The 17,877-nt window shown below is 36.3% G+C and overlaps 1 protein-coding gene across 4 annotated transcripts in view; it reads right to left on the minus strand.

The window, feature by feature from the left end:
- SEC24B (SEC24 homolog B, COPII coat complex component) overlaps positions 1-17,877 on the minus strand; it is an 80,373-nt gene that overhangs the window by 15,038 nt on the left and 47,458 nt on the right. For 2 of the 4 annotated variants that reach the window (XM_025290308.3, XM_006052214.4), the window contains 7 exons: positions 17,438-17,518; positions 14,415-14,632; positions 7,653-7,834; positions 4,464-4,566; positions 2,724-2,850; positions 1,220-1,329; positions 269-381 (listed from right to left, as the gene is read on the minus strand). In XM_025290308.3, coding sequence (XP_025146093.3) covers positions 269-381; positions 1,220-1,329; positions 2,724-2,850; positions 4,464-4,566; positions 7,653-7,834; positions 14,415-14,632; positions 17,438-17,518 — 934 coding nt within the window. Of the gene's footprint in view, positions 1-268; positions 382-1,219; positions 1,330-2,723; positions 2,851-4,463; positions 4,567-7,652; positions 7,838-14,414; positions 14,633-17,437; positions 17,519-17,877 lie in introns of all 4 variants that reach the window. The other 2 variants (XM_006052215.4, XM_006052213.4) reach the window with 1 other exon arrangement.

Here is a 17,877-nt window from a genome sequence, read left to right on the forward strand (position 1 = left end):
CAGACTGCTAAGTCAGGGGGATAGTTAGATAAAATCTAAATTCCTAAGTATTAAAACTATTATGGTTTTAAGATTCAGATATAAAGTTATAAATCCAAATAATATACATAGAGCTTTATTCTAAAGTAGATAGGATGTACTCTTTTAGTGATAAATGAAATCAAACTTAATAAAAGTCAACCCCATAAATTGCTAATAAACACACTTCACATTTTATACATTTATACACACACACACACACACACAATGAGTAAAAAAAAATTCTTACTTGTCTAGATTTTCTAACAGTGACTGGCACAAAATTGTCAAATATCCAGCTTCTACTGCATTATGAGACACATCTAAAACAAACAAGTAAACTGCAGGTTGAGGTGGACGGAGCTGAAAGGAATAGAAATAATGTAACATATTTAGTAGGTATAAGTCATTCTTTTTATATCACAACTAGTACTGGATATTTACTGATTGTAATATATATATATGTATCTACACAAATAGAATCAATATTTTATAAGATCTTAGGTAATGAAAATGGCATTCCTTTGATTTTTTTTCTTTTAAATTTGTTCATGGATTAAACATGATTTGGCAGTAATTACACAGTAATGGTTAAGCAGATGGGCTAAATGTCTTCCTGATAGAGTAATAGCTGAGATATCTTTCCAAGGAAAATTAAACATTTATTATTAAATATTAACCTTTAAACCCTCTCCCTACTCCTAAAAATATTTTACTTTAAACATTTATATTTTTAAACCTGACAATCATTAGTACCATTGGGTCACCTGATGGCAGTTGAATCCCAAGGGTTAAGTGCTAAGTGCAAAGCAAGTTCTTAAAAGCAATTTTTGACAAAAATACGAGTTTTTCTGTTGAAGGATCTTAAATACTAAATGGTAAAAAGAATATTTATATTCATTACAAGCAAGTAATGAAATCAAAATGGCAACAAATTGTAGATAATTAGGAAACATATTTCTTAGGAAACATTTCTTAGGAAACATTTCTTAGTGATGTAACTGCGTTCTTTTAGGAGATCAAGTAATCTTTACAAAGATACAAAGAGTTAACTATTTGTTAAGTACAAGGTTTCAGCACTATTTCAAAAAAATCATACTATGGACAATTTAAAAATTTAGACAAGAATTCACTTAAGAGTAAACTACCAAATGACCGATACAATTGCACTACAGGACTAATTTTAATACTGAATAGTTACCATGTAATCTGAAGAAGCAATGAACTCCACTGTTGAATTCTGAACTTCTGGCCGTTTATGAGGCTCTCCATAGGATCGAGTAAGGGGATTATACATAAATTCTTCAGGAACTAGAAAAGATTAGGAATCCAGTACAAAGTTAGTAGCACAATTTCTAAATACATATATATGCCTAGAAATAAACACCTCTCTCATTAATATTTATGAAGTTTATAAAAGCTTTGTGAAGATCTAATGGTTGCCAACAAAGGTCCATCTAGTTAAGGCTATGGTTTTTCCTGTGCTCATGTATGGATGCGAGAGCTGGACTGTGAAGAAAGCTGAGTGCCAAAGAATTGATGCTTTTGAACTGTGGTATTGGAGAAGACTCTTGAGAGTCCCTTGGACTGCAAGGAGATCCAGCCAGTCCATTCTAAAGGAGATCAGCCCTGGGATTTCTTTGGAAGGAATGATGCTAAAGCTGAAACTCCAGTACTTTGGCCACCTCATGCGAAGAGTTGACTCATTGGAAAAGACTCTGATGCTGGGAGGGATTGGGGGCAGGAGGAGAAGGGGACGACAGAGGATGAGATGGCTGGATGGCATCACTGACTCGATGGATGTGAGTCTGAGTGAACTCCAGGAGTTGGTGATGGACAGGGAGGCTTGGTGTGCTGCGATTCATGGGGTCGCAAACAGCTGGACACGACTGAGCGACTGAACTGAACTGAATGGTAAAAACTAATCCCCTAAACCTTCTTTAAAAAAACAAATCAGGAGGACAAGAAAACTTATCTTCTGAAATCAGATGAGAAAACCAGGACACAAGTAACCTTGCTTCTTAGGCTTATGTCCTATTTATTATGTCACATGACATGGGAAAGAAATAAGAAACACGGATTTGAAAGCAATCATCGTAAGAGGATCTAAGACATGTCCCTGAAGGGGACAGCAGAAGCACATGCACACGTGTGTCCACACACACCGGCAGAGATCTACACTGAGCTGAATGAACCACATGTACAGAAAGAAGACAACGTAAACCTGTCAGGGTCAAGCATGATTAGTGCGCATGCTCTCATCTGTCAGAGCTGCACTGCTGCACTTCACTTCTTCAAAAATAATCTATGAGTTCTTTTTACCTTCTCCCCTCCCTGTCGCAGTCTGCATTATCAATTATCCCCTTGGCCAGCCAAAAATGAAGTGTCCCTAGCCTGCATTCTCTTCATTAAAAGTGTCATGAAAGTTTATAAACAGTGAGGAGACACCAGATAATAGCAACAATGTCAAAATGTCTAAAATAATCTAAGACACGTTATTTTAAGAATCTGAGGGACTTCCCTGATAGTCCAATGGCTAAGACTCTGCTCCCAATGCAGGTGGCCCAGCTTTGATTCCTAGTCCGAGATCTAGAGCTCACCTGCTGTTAACTAAAGATTCCACATGCCACAACTATACATCCTCAACTAAGACCTGGAACAGACAAATAAATGAAACAAATATTAAAAAAGAATATGAAACTCACCATCATTAACTCTATAGCACAAATTGCATTTCCATCTACGTTGATCAATGAAGGATACAAAAGGGTTGATATATGTTCGACAAGATCGGCACCTCACAATGGTATTGGATGTTATCACTGGCAATTGCTAGGAAAAAGAATAAAGATGTTGTAGCAGAAAAAACACCCCAGAGGAAAAATGGACCACATACTGCTCTGCTCCCTATGCAGAACAGAAAACACATTTGTGTTTTGAAACGGAAGTATTTTAATAAATTCCAGTGGTGCGCTGAGCAACATAAGCAGCTATCAAGTTTCCCCCTCTTCTGACACAAACTGTAAAATAACACTAAATAAAGCCAAATCAAATGTAATGAAAGTTACTGGCAGAGAAGAAAAGTCTGGTTGGCCAAGATAATATAATAACCTCAGCTTATCAGCTAAACTGATAAGAAGCAAGAGTGAGAAACTCCTAGTGTATAAGATGTCTGTCTTTGCTGCCTGACTGCACCTGGTACCAGACTCCAAGGCCCTGCTTGTTAGGCAACCATAGAGCCTGGATGGGGACCACGGTCGCCAGAAACCAAGGACAACGTGCCTTAAAGACAGTACAGCTCTCAAGGCTTAGTGTGGGACAGGAACTTTATACATAAGTAACTACATGTTATTTGTGAAAATATCAGGAAATATATTTAACTGAAAATGAGAAAATTAAAAATTACCCAGAATTCTACATTCCCAAGGAAGTCACTGCTGCCAATTTAGCATTTACACTTCCAGAATCTGGGAAATTACCTATGTTGGTTTAGAAATAAAGGCTGCAATTTTATTACAGCTGGTCAAATAGTACTTACTGAATGAATATAATGAAGGTACTTATCATATATTATAATTATTTTATTTTCTATTTCACTTGAGGAAAGAAAACTCCACAAGGAAGCTTAATGACCTTTGTATCCTCAGCACTCAGCATGACAGGTAATCAAAAAATATTTTTTGGTTGAATGAGAGCAAAAGAAACTCATTAGCAATAGAGGGTAAAAAAACCACAGTTATAAAGAAGTATGAGGGCGAAATACAACTTATAAAGTATAAATAAAATGTATCTGATTAAATGTTTCTTCTGAAGTTTAGGAATTTTAGTTTAAATACAATATACTTGCATGAAATACCAGAATATGTATAAAAATCCAGCATGCTAGGTATTATGTCAAATAGACTATGGAAACTTTAAAAAATAACATTTTAATTCAATAGACTTCAAGAATTTAGACTTTATTATTACAAGGGTTACTTGATTGATACAGTTGGGAACAATTGTATGGTTTTCCTCCCTAACTGTGCACCGCTGGTGGTATTTCCTTTATGTTTAAAAATAACTGCTAAAGTTTGTTACCTATGGCCATTCCACAGTACCACTAAAACTACTACTTTTTCCAAACCCAGCTCAGATCTCATTGTTGTAGAAAACACCTGCTACTGTACCCAGAGGAAACCCCTCCAGTACTGTGTTCATTACCTAACTACGTCACAGATTCTGATTAGTTACAGGTATTAGTCATCCTGCACCGCAATTATCTGCCTCTATGTTTTTGCTCCTGTCAGCAGGTGACAGAAAACGTTTGTTGTATCGAAACTGAAATAATTAATTCTACCTTCAATAAAACGAAATAAACATTCTAAGAAAATATACAATCCAAACATCTTGCACATAAGTACAGAGGTCAACACCCACAAATACCTTAAAATATGTTACTTTACCGTTAGGTCTCTGAAGGGATGTAATAACAATCCTAAAGGAAGCTTAGCTTTATTCAGTAACGCCTGTGTCTGTGGAATATTTGTTAAAGTACACCGAAATGAACTGTAAAGACAGAAACAAAAGGGACTATGTTAGCTATCAGGAAAAATATTAATACTGATGTGGATACTTGCAGACAGCTAGACAGTCAAGAGGATACGTGAAAATCACTGGACATACTACAGAACTATGAGGGTCCTGATGACTTAACAGGTATATATGTAATTTATATGTCAAAAGATGCAAATTAAGGACTCAACATTTTCATGGCGAAAAAGTACAACACACTCAGGAAAACACAGTAACTCTAGTATGACCATCAGGGCGTGAACAGGAGGGGGCAGAAAACATGAGTGAAAAGGTACTTTTGCATCTTAAGGATGCGGCTCCTGCTCTACTGTGCATCCTTCACTTGTTGAATGCCTCCTTTTTCTAAGACTCATCAGAGTTCTAGCTTCCTGTGAAACCACCCTCACCCTGATCACAAGTCAGAAGGAAAGACTTCTTCCTCTGTGCTCTGAGGTCTACTTATGCTTCTATGGCATCAGTTAGTCTGACCTGCTTTAGTTGTGCACCTTATCTTCTCTATCAGCAACCTTTTGTTCACTGTGTCACCCCAGCACTATTCCTCTCACAGACTAGTGCTTGAGATCAGTAGACACAGAATCAATAAAGGAGCAACCAGAGATACAAAGCAGAGGTGCTGGAAACGGTGACAGGAATTTTAAGAAGAGTGGTTGACAGTATGTAGAGATAATCCAGATATGGGTTGACTCCACACTGGTGAGTTCCCCGAACACACCAAGCTGGTTTCTGCTTCAGGACCACTGCATTTGTTGTTCATGCAGCTTAGCATTCTCTTTCCAGAGTCACATTTTGCTCTCTCATTTCATTCAGACCTCTATTCAAATGTTAACTCCTTGGGAAAATCTATCCTGACTCTTCAATTAAAAGTAATCAACCTCAATCCTTTCTATTCCCTACTTCAGTTATTCTGAGATTACAGTGCATACCCATTGGTTTGATTATTCACAGTGTGTCTTCCCTAATAGGATACAGGCTGTACGAGACTGAGAACTTTGTTTGGTTTACCGCTTCATTCCCAGCACCTAGAAACAGTGTCTGGCACCTAATTTAGAAAGCATTCAGTTCCAGTGGTCATGTATGGATGTGAGAGTTGGACTATAAAGAAAGCGGAGTGCCGAAAAATTGATGCTTTTGAACTGTGGTGTTAGAGAAGACTCTTGAGAGTCCCTTGGACTGCAAGGAGATCCAACCAGTCCATCCTAAAGGAGATCAGTCCTGAATATTCATTGGAAGGACTGAAGCTGAAGCTTCAATACTTCGGCCACCTGATGCGAAGAACTGACTCACTGGAAAAGTCCCTGATGCTGGGAAAGACTGAAGGCAGGAGAAGGGAACGACAGAGGGTGAGATGGTTGGATGGCATCACTCACGTGATGGACATGAGTTTAAGCAAGCTCCAGGAGTTAGTGATGGACAGGAAAGCCTGTCATGCTGCAGTCCATGGGATCGCACAGAGTCGGACACGACTGAGTGACTGAACTGAACTGACTGAAATACTGAATGACTCATCTTAATATGCAGACACAATTACTATTCCTGTTATACAGTTGACAACACAGATTTGAGACACTGAGTGGAACCACGATAAGTACCTAGGTCTGTCAAACTCTAAATCTATGCTCTAAAGCCTAATACTCTGCTATTTAGGTACGAGGTATTTTATGTATTTTACACATAATTGAGTAGAAACATAGAACTATTCCCTATTTATGTGATCTCTTACACAAAAACATATACTGTATTTACCTACTTGGCGGGGGGCAGGGGGGGTGTGCTTAATCATTCATAGTACAGGGCCATAATTCACATACTTATTGACCTGATAGCAACTTACACGTAGTTTGGGCAGCTACTTTCAATCTGGTATCAATGGTTATGCATTTTTATAGAAATGGTCTTGGCACTACCTTAGGCATTGACTGGGGACTGGTGTAGGGTGTGGTGGAAGAGGTGGACCCTCAAAGCACCTCCATTTTCTGTTTCCTGTATTAGAAATTTATGTAAGACTTTGGTTAAAAAGAGAGGAACTTGTTAGCTTTTTTTTTTTTTTTAAGCCAGAAAACTATTGCCTTAAACATACATACAGCTTTTTAATTTTTTTAAGCTAGAAAACTATTGCCTTAAAAATACATATATATATGTTGCCTCTAAAGAACACTAATTCTAATGCAAGGAAGACAGTGTTGTCTGTGAATCAGAGTTTATGAGGAGAGATTCCAGAAGCAGGACGGTGTCTGGGTAGAGAGAAACATTCTAGACTTAGGAGACAGAAAAACAGAAAGCAGGCACTAACAGAGAAATTTTGGTTTGGGGGGCATTGCGAGCTGAGTAACAGAGCTCAGCATACACCAGTGGCTTGTGGCCATCAGATGGAGGCTGCCAACTAAACTTCTCCGTGAGGTGAGGAAATACTCAATAAAGAAAATCCAAATCAATATTCAGGCTAAATAAATGGATAAATACACATTGGGGTAAGGGTCTTCTCATTCAACACTAAGTGGGAAAAGAAAATTTTGAAATAAAACTACTTATCTAATCTGTATCCTTTTCAAGCAGAGATTGAATTGCATTAAATTAAGATTTCACCTAATTTAAAAGGCATCAGAAGTTACTACTGGTGAAAAGTGAGGAAAAAGAAATTTAAGAAAAATATAGTTAGATTTGGGTTTCTAAAACCCTTCACTAAAATAGAATAAACTTTCCCTAGCATTAGATAATAGGGAATTATGACTTGATAGCAACAAAGGCAATGGCAACCCACTCCAGTGTTTTTGCCTGCAGAATTCCAGGGACGGGGGAACCTGGTGGGCTGCCGTCTCTAGGGTCGCACAGAGTCGGACACGACTGAAGCAACTTAGCAGCAGCAGCAGCAACAAAGAGGACAGGAACCGATGATTTAAACTAAATTTTACATCTAGAATTTCTACACAAACTAAATTACAAGAGTTCCCATTAAGAAAACTTCCAGTCAAGGAATTAATACTCACAGTATTTTTACTATGTTTGAAAGTCATGTAATGTTTTTGACAAGGTTTTACTTACTAAAGATTATAAATACTTACTCTGGGCTACAGTTTAATTTCTTGAGGTCTAAATTCAAGTTGGGTACAGGAGCCCAAACAGGAGTCATAGGTAAAATATTCCTCTCCTGAGTAAGGTTGACAGGTCTCAAGCTTTCTGGCTGTGAAGAACTCTGGAGACTCAATCCTCCCAGACTGGAGGACAGCTGGTTCATACCAGGATACTGCTGAAAGGGCAATTTGAAACAACACAAAAGAACAATGTATCAAACCTGAATACAATTTTTATACTATGTATAGGAAATTAACATACAGGAAAGCAAGAAGATAAAATTTGAAATCTAGCTTTGTAACAGAAAAACCTAATTGGGCAGCTCAGTTTAAAGCACTCTTTAAAAAACTCAAAGCAAAAATACTGAAAAAATTTAAACCTTATGTGAATGGTTAAACAACAAAATTTCGACAATGCTTTTCAACATCAAGAATTTGGTTTCTCTGAATACCTTTCATACTGGAAAGGCAGGATAAATGCTTAAAGTTTTTCAATTTTCACAATGTGTTGCTGCCATAGGAATGATAATGATGTTCCATGAATTCTGCTTGCTTAGTTTTTGTTTCCTTTTATATTTTTAGTATTATTATGAAGTCATGGCTCTTATTAACTGAGAGTGACTTGAACTGTAGTTACTATTCACTCTGAAGCCCACACTACCCAATCTTTTGCCAGTGACAGCCCCCTGCAGCTGATTCCAGTGTCCTTCTGATATGAACCCGTTGTCTCTGTTAGTTTCCTTGTTTTCTGGCATGACATTCTGTATCACTCCCCCTTCAGAACTGAAATTAGCCATTTATCCAAAAAAGATTCCTGGTTCCTTTTAAATTGGGATGGTATCTAGAGACCATAATCTAGATAACATTGTTATTGTGTTGTTATTACTTCCAGACTTCTACAATAGAGACAGAAATCATAGAAGAAAAAAAAAAAATAATGAGTTCACACTGACATTTCCAATTCAATTTTAGGTAATGGCATTTTAATTTTTTTGATTTTATGCCTATATCGCTCTTCTCTTTTGCTGAAAATCTTGAATTCTAATGGTAACAGCCTTATGCATATGTGCTCAGTCAAGTCCAACCCTGCATCCCCATGGACTGCACCTGCCAGGCTCCTCTGTCCTGGAATATTCCAGGCAAGAATACCGGAGTAAGTTGCCATTTCCTCCTCCACAGGAAATTCCCAACCCAGGGATCAAACTCCATCTTCTGTGTTGACAGGTGGGTTCTTTATCACTGAGCCATCTGGGAAGCTCTGATAATAGCCTTATTCGTTTCATCCTACAATATCCTAGATAGTTCCAATATAACAACACTAATATTATTATAAGTGTAAGGTTACTTAAAGATTTCTTTGTAGTTCTTTTGTCCTTAGATTATTTTCCATTCAGAACATACAAAATACTGAGTTTTAAGATTTGTTAAAACAATACTTTTTTCTATATCAGAATGTATTCAATTTGATAGACTGGTTCACTTCTTTTTGTTTGATTTTAATTTTCAAGGATTGCTTTCTATCTTTCATTCATTTTATGTTTTTTTGAATAAAATTTATGTAGTTTTAATGTCAAAACTTTACAATAATTCAGAAATATCTTGTTTCACTCTTGATCCCTCTCCCTAAGCTAACTATTAGCTTTTGGTCTTACCTTCCATTGTCTCTTCTTAATAATACAATATAAACTAATATATATACTGCTCTAAATGTGACCTTTTCACCTAAAAAAAAGTGCTAGCAGTAACTCTACATCTGTATATAGAGATTCTCCACATTCTTTTGTATAGTTATCAAACACTCCATTATGTGAACATACTGAGGAATTCCAGCTAATCAGTACAGAATGATAAAGTCAGGAAAATCACTATTTTACAACCCATATGGGAATAAATGATACAAGTAATGGTCATCTGGAATAGATGACAAACAGATACCAAGAGATGAGTGAAAGCTTAACGAGGAACTTCACAATGAAAAGATCAGGCTGTCACCAAATGAACCCTCTAATCTATCTTAGCACCACTCAAGTGAGATACCCAGGTATTATTATGTTGTACACAGAATCAGAATATATATTTTGGCTTACAAAATAAATAAATGAAGTAATATACTGAATTTAATCAAGCCACTGGATCTAATTTCTAGTCCACAGAAAATGAAACAGAGGAACAAGTCAAATGATACCACAAGAAGCAATTAGTCAAATTCAGAATGTGGGACAGTCTATAGATCAAGAGACTTAGTTTTTTTCAAAAGATCAAAGGCACAAAAAATAGGGGCAGAGTTTTGTGTTAGAGTTAAAAAGAGAATTAAGAGACATAACGCTAATACAATTAGTGAGTCTTGATTTGAACAAACCAACTACAGAATAGCAACCTGGAAACTACCAGGCAACTCTGAAAGCTGACTGAATTTTAAACGACATTTAGAAATTACTGTTAATTTTGTTGGCTCTAATAGTGGTATTACAGTTTGCAAGAAATTATCTTTTTCATCTCCCTGCTTTGCCCTGCCCAGGGTTAGCTTTAAGACCCTCTGCAAGAAAAGGGTGTGTGTGTGTGTGTGTGTGTGTGTGTGTGCATGTGTGTGCACGTGCATGTGTGTGTGCGTGTTGAGGATAGGTAAAACAAGTAGAGCAAATTGTTGATAGTAATTGAAGCTGCTGAAGCTAAGCAAAAGGAAAAAAGCCCTGCATAATAAAAGGGATTCTCTGAGTTTACAGTAGAGCTGTAAAGGAGGGGAGAAAAATGATTATATGAATTAGTAACAGTGTATAAGAGAAAACCCCAAACAGACCCAAGTTTAGGATAAGAATTTAGAATTTAAATTTAAGAATTTAGGATATAAAATAAAGGTAGAATATTTAATCAATAAGAAAGAACAGATTATTTAATATCAGTGAAATTAGAACTATTTTGGAGAGAGAATGAGATTTATATTTATATACCAAAATAAAACCTTAAAAGATGCAAAAGTAAAGTCACCAAAGAACTAAAATATACAGAGGGAATTTTTCCTATCTTAATATTGAAAGACTTTTAAGGATATAAAGGTAAAAACAAAAGAAATTATAATATGACTATATAAACATTTCTCTAATGTATTAAAAAATATTAAAATTGAAAACAAATGTCAAGCTGGGGGGAAAAAAACTATAATATAAATTAGACAAAAAAAGGTTAATGTACTTATTACAGACAGCTTTTACAAACCAGAAGGACCTGAACAGAATAATGGTGAAAGAATATGAACAAGGATTTCAGTAAAGAAACACAACTAATAATTATGACAATAGTAAAACATTTTTGCTTACAAAAAAATAATTCTTGGCATACTGAGAAGTGCAGTCATAGACACTTTTGCTAGGAATATTAATTGGTACATTATTTCTTCATATCTGAGCACCAAAAACTACTGTCTGCTAGACATCTCCACTTGGATGTCTACTGGGCATTTTAAATTAATCTGGAAAAGTTGATTCCCATTTCCAGAACTATTCCTCTGTCTTTCATCTAAATAAATACACTACCTTCTATCCAGCTGTCCTGCCAAAAACCTAAGAGTTATCCTTAATGCTTCCTTTCTCTCACCCACCACATCAGTCAAAAGATATCCCTTATCCATCCACTTTTTACTATCTCTGCCAATGCCACCTTAGAACAAAGCATAATCATCTATTTCTGGGATGATGCAAAGCTTCCATCTGTCTCCCTGTTTCCATTTTTATCTTTTCAAATACTCCCATCCCTAATCCGTTCTTCACTTAGTAGCCAAATGATTCTCTAAATACATAAACCAGATTTCATTCCATTCCATAAAATCTCCTATGTCTTTCCTCTGCACTGGTGTAAAACTCAAGTTTCTGACTATGGTCTTTCCCAAACTCTCTGATTTTATTACTATTATTCTTCCTTTTGCCAGCTGAGCTAGAGCCACACTGGGACTTCAGTTCTGAAACACGTCAAAGTTGCCTCTGCCTTACGTTTCTGTATATGTCTCCTCAGCCTGAAGTTCTCTACCCTCATATTTATCCTTGTCTGGCTTTTCCTGTCATTCAAATATTAACTAAACTTAACTTCTACAGTGAGGGCTTTCCTGTTTACTCTATATACCCAAGCCCTGCAATTTCTTCAACTCATCTTGTTTCACAGCATTTGTAATTGTTTGAAATCAGCTTGTTAATTTATGGATTTACTTTTGTCCTATTGGTCCAGCCTTCCCACCAAGTTTCTTGAGAGAAGGAACTCGGTTTTGTTCACTTGGCTTCCTCTAGTAGCCTCAGTGCCTAGAGTAGGGCTGTCACATAGAAGAAACTCAGTTTTCACTGAATGCATAAGCAGGGAGAAATTCTAAGGTATTAGCAGCTGTGATTGACTAATCTTGCCTGAAGAAATTTCATCTAAGGAAATAATGAGACAAATGCACAACGGTCTGTGCACACTCGTACATGTTGATTTTGACGCTCAGTTATGACCAATAGCAGTAGGCTGGGCGATTATAAAACATTACACGGCTATTAGAGGAAAGGTATAAAATAATATGGAAAGGTTCCCTCTCATGCTGTTCAAGGATTTTTTAAAAAAATGTAAAATGAAGCTCATATTTATCAACTTGTCTGTGTAAATAAGTCATTTAGATGCCCAGCTCCTTTACTGGCTTTCTCCCCTAGATGCATATAGCAAGAAACCTGGAAGGACAAACTGCAAGTGTTACTGTTTATATCTTGATGGTGGGAATACTGGCTGGTATTTATTTTCTTCTTTTCTGCTTATCTGCATCATCCTACAAGTGCTCATGCACCGCTTTTTAATTTTTTAAAAAAAGCCATACTGTATCTGTATCTTTTTTTTTTTTTTACATATTCACTAAAATATATATTTTTAAAGATTTAAAAAAAATTTTTGGCTGTGATGGGTCTTTGCTGTTGCACATGGGCTTTCTCTAGTTGTGGTGAGCGGGGGCCACTCTCCAGTTGTGGTACAAGGGCTTCTCACTGCGGGGGCTTCTCCTGTTTTGGAGCACAGGCTCTCAGCACCCAGGTTCAATAGTTGTAACGTACGGGCTTAGTTGCTCCTTGGCATATGGGATATTCCTGGACAAGGGACTGAACTGTGTCCCTTGCATTATAAGGCAGATTCTCAACCTCTGAACCACCAGGGAAGCCCTAAAATATTTTTCTAATTTTTCTCTTAAAATTAATTTATTTTTTAATTTTTAGGGGGTTTTTTTGGGCCATACAACGTGGCTTGTGGGATCTTATTTTCCCAACCAGTGACTGAACCTGAGCCCAAGGCAGTGAAAGCACCAAGTCTCAAACACTGGACTGAGGGAACTCCCTTCTTTTTAAAACATCAACTTTTTCTGTTTTTCAACTCTGAAAAATGAATTTTAAGTTTTTTTCTTCCTCGAAGGGCAACCACTGGGGTTTCCCTCTACTTAGTAAAGGTCATCTCAAATACATGAATACCAAGAAAGCCCTTAAGATTCAGGGCCCTCCCACTGGGTTGTACTAAATGCAATATTTAGAGTCATTTCAATTTTACTCCTTGTAGCTCAGCTGGTAAAGAATCTGCCTGCCATGTGGGAGACCTGGGTTCGATCCCTGGGTTTGGAAGATCCCCTTGGAGAAGGGAAAGGCTACCCACTCCAGTCTTCTGGCCTGGAGAATTCCATGGAATGTATAGACCATGGGGTCGCAAAGAGTCGGACCTGACTGAGCGACTTTCACTTTCACTTTTCAACTTTACTACAGAAAGCTATTTAAAGTAGAATACTCCTATTCTAAATAGGACTTGAAAAATAAATGGCTTCTTTTAAAATTAGCTTGTTAATGTTAATATTAGATTACAATCTATAATCTTTTTTTAAGTAGACAGATAAGAATTTAAATGCACATCCTTGCTATGTACTTAAATCATTATTGTCCACTTATCCTGAAATGGAATTCCATTTGGACCAATATAGCCCTAAAGAAAATCTAACAAAACGGAAGGCAGGGAAACCTGAACTAACCAACCATATTTCTCCAGTGCCTTTCCCAGTCTCCTTCTTCCTTCAGTACTTTAATTCTAAAATTAAATTCCAGGAAGAAATGTTTTTTTTCTTCTCTAATTTTCATCAGTTCACCATAAGATGAAATCTCTGTAAAGTCAGTCTACTGAGAGCAGTTTTTTATTATAAGTAGAATGCTTTTGTCATTTAAACTGTTTCCTTATATTTTACTTTCTCTCAACAAGTATAAATGCAAAATACTTATTGTTCTTTTAATAAACTGCTAGGGTATTTAAGAGGTAACTCCATGAAAGGTCAAGTCAAAAATAATGAACAAATGTATTAATGAGCATTTGTTGAAGCTTTTACCAATTTTAGTTATACGTCACAGAGACTTCTTCAAGTTGAGTGGTGAAACCAAAATCCCAAACTACATTTATATCATGTCAGTTTTTGAGAAAGCCAGCTTAGTAATACAAAATTTAAAATAAGATTTAATTTCCTGATCATAGAATGAATATCTGCACATTACAGAGGCTCTGAAAAATAAAAGTACAAGGCAGAAAAGAAAAATCAGTTTTATCTTCTTCTCTGTATACATACACACATAAACACACACATACAAACTGGAATCAAAGTCTGTGCATGTTTAATCTAGGCTTATCTATATTAGCACCTATGATCCATTTGAATCACCAGGGACTTGTCAGAATTGCTACGTTTCACAATTTTTATATAACTTTATATGACTAAATACATACTTGAGCATACTGCTGGAATCCAGAATACACTGGACTACCGGGTGGTCCTCCAGAATTAAGTGGTGCTGTGGCATTCTGATACCCAGGCTGAAGAGTCGGATAACCATACCCAAATGGCTTAGGCATTTTTGAAGGCTGAGGAGCAGCTGGAGCTGGCGCTGGAGCAGGGTCAGGAGCGGGGTCAGGAGCAGGACTACTTGCTGATGAGGAAAGCACATCTAACAAAGGAAAAAGCACGGTGTTTACTGAAAAGCAGCACTCCACAAAGACGCCTGGGTGAGCCACTACTTTTGACACTTTCCTTTATTAAAACTTTTTATTATGAGAAATTGTGACTGTACACAAGAATGGAACAAAATAATAAACCCATATATCCATTACTTAGCTTTAAATATTTTGCTAATCTTATTTCACATGTTCCTACTCCATCTTTATTTTTTTTCACAAATGTATTACAGGAAAACTCCATCTTGTATCATTTCACTGACACATACTGCAGCTGATATTACTAACAGATAACATATTAAATGTATATAATAAATACAATATAGAATATGTTATAATATAAATATATATTTATATATATGAAAAGTTATTTTTTCCCTTTATTCTCTCAGCAGAAATGGGGCTAAGAAGCAGAAAACAAAGCAAAGCAATAAAAAGAGTGTCAATTACTCTCTTCTCCAACTTGCTTTTTTATCTGACCTTGACATTTATTTAAAAAAAAAAAAAGACCCATGGAAGAAGTGGCCTATCTCCACAGTCCCCCAGAAGTCTGCTTTATTTTCAGAGGCGAACTGTGAAACTGTGAAAGACAGTGTCTAGAACAGTGTCCGGCTCCTCAAACAATGTCTGGTATATAACAGAGGCCAAATGAGATTTAATGAAGGAATGCTTTTCCTTCATTTAAATTTAAAACAGAAACTAAAACTTGATGAAAACTGTAGGGGAAAAATAACTGTAGAAAATTTAATTATCATATATGAGTAACATCAACAAAAGAAAGCCTATTACTCTACTGCACAAAACCATTATTAACATTTTGTTATCCTGTTAGTCTTATTTTTAAAGTTAAATCTAAAATATATGTGTATTTTACACTGTTATATTTAAAAGGACCTACTGAACAGCACATGGAACTCTGTTTAATGTTATGTGACAGCCTGGACAAGAGGGGAGTTAGGGGGAGAATGGGTACATGTATATATATGGCTGAGTCCCTTCCCTGTCCGCCTGAAACTCTCACAACATTGCTAATCAGCTATACTCCAAAACTAAATAAAAAGTTTTTTTAAAAAATAAAATATATGTATTTTAATCTGTTTTTCATATAAAAATTATATTCTTCACTAGCAATCAGATTCTGCAAAAAAAATTCTTAAAAGCATCTGACTTTAATAAATTTATTTTTTCAAAGTTTACTGAGGAATCCCATCCTTATACTGACTCTATTAGCTCTCATTTTTGAAGAGACCTTCCTGGACATTCTTAAAAGGACAAAAGCATCAACGTCATGTCATTTCCTTAGATTTCCTGCTTGTCTCTCCTGACGGTGATAGGAATAGAAGTATTAATAGAAGGGTCTCTTAACACAGCAAGAGTCATCAGCTTAAGAAATGAAGAACTGGAGTCCTAAATATGAGGGTCCAATGCTTTTCGCCTTATTTAGGAAAGGGACAATATTTCATACATCTCTACAGTCCCTAAGACCTATCTAGTATCTGACATACAGACTTATTTCACTTAATCTTACTCTGACAGATTCTCATCTTTCCTTAATTTTGGTGTAGCACAAATAGCCAGAAAACTTGCCCAGGGTCATTCACTTACTGTCAAGGCACAGTCCATAACAAGATTAAGATCTGCTGATTACATGAATACAGACAAACACAGCAAGATCTAACTCTAAGGCCACCATCTTTTAACTCCACTACATTGGATGTTTTACTTCGGGCTAACCTGATGCTCATGAAATACTATAGTTATAGTTTTCATCTTTTAGTGAATGAAGTGACTCTTCTAGAATATACTGATAATGGGGATTGCTTCTGGAATGGTCCACAACTTCTCACCCATACACATACACACAGATCCACAGATTCCTAGGAGAAAAAGCCCTTAACCACAAAGACTGAGTAGCTCATTTAAGTATTCTTGAAATATTAAAAGGGAACTCTATATTAAGCTGAGAAAATTGAAGTTTTCTACTGATTCATATGACAGTGATAGCAAGACAGTGTGTGAAGTCCAGCACATTCCAATTTCACTTAAGCTTCATCCTGGATAATTACCAATGTGATAAGAAAGAGAAGAGCACAAAAAGTTGTTTTGTTAGTCTTAAATGTGGAATCATTAAAAAGAAAAGGCAGACGGTCAGGTGTGGTTGTCAGGCTGTTGGTGTTAGGAGACAGGCAAATAAGGAAAATAACAGTACAAGACGCTAGAATGAAACAACTATCCATTATAGAAGTCGAATTTTAGATTTTTGAACGCTATCCACCACTCTTGCTCCTACATGATGACCAAAATTATTTCCAGATATGGTTAAAAGTAATGCCTCCAAAACCTACCCCCAAATTGGTTAATCTGTTTACTTGTGGAGGCAGGCAGGAGCCATAGAGGGAGGAAAGAGTCCAAGACTTTATACTCAGAGGCTAGTTGGAAGAAATTCAAGGACCTAAGCATGAGAACAGAAATATAAATTTAAAGGCGTTACTAGCATAAAAAAGAAGGGAAAGAAGAGAAAAATTATTCAGTATTAAGTCTTCTAGGAAGAGGAAAAGGGTAAAGAGCATGGTAACAAAAATCAAATACTACATTTCCTTAGGCCTCCCAGAGACAGCATCCATAGTTGTTACATGACAATTACACCATGAAATTAAGGCTGAAAATAACAGGAAAATGTTTCCTTTCTCTGTTAAAAATATAGCCTGCTAATTATGTACAGTAAGTGTTCATGTTTGAAAGTAATTGATGGTCAGTAACTTTTCAAATAGACTTCAACTACGCACAAAACAAGTCACCTGGATAGCTGCCTCCTTCTAGAGCGTCGTAACTGCTGGGCACTGGGGAAGCGCTGCTTGTCGCAGAAGAGCTGTCAACACCTAAAAGGACAATCAAAGTATCTGCTAAGTTGAAAATGACCATGTATCTTAGAGCTTTGGCAATTTTGAAAAAAGATGTTTTGCTGATCTAGGAAAATTCCTGATCCAAACAACATGAGATGACTGATGTTTAATGACATTTAAAAACCCATATATAAATTTCTGATAAGAACAGAGGATCAAAGTAGGAAGAATACGGAGCTGATGAGTAGAATAAAATTTAATCAGACACACATGAAGGCATCTGAACAATATATAACTTTAGAAGTAGTAAAACACAAATATCAATTTAGAATGACAGAAATGTTAATATAATCACACCTCAAAGACAGGCTCTACCAAATCGCAAGCTATTAAAT

Source organism: Bubalus bubalis, chromosome 7, assembly GCF_019923935.1.
Source record: "Bubalus bubalis isolate 160015118507 breed Murrah chromosome 7, NDDB_SH_1, whole genome shotgun sequence".
Taxonomy (NCBI): domain Eukaryota; kingdom Metazoa; phylum Chordata; class Mammalia; order Artiodactyla; family Bovidae; genus Bubalus; species Bubalus bubalis.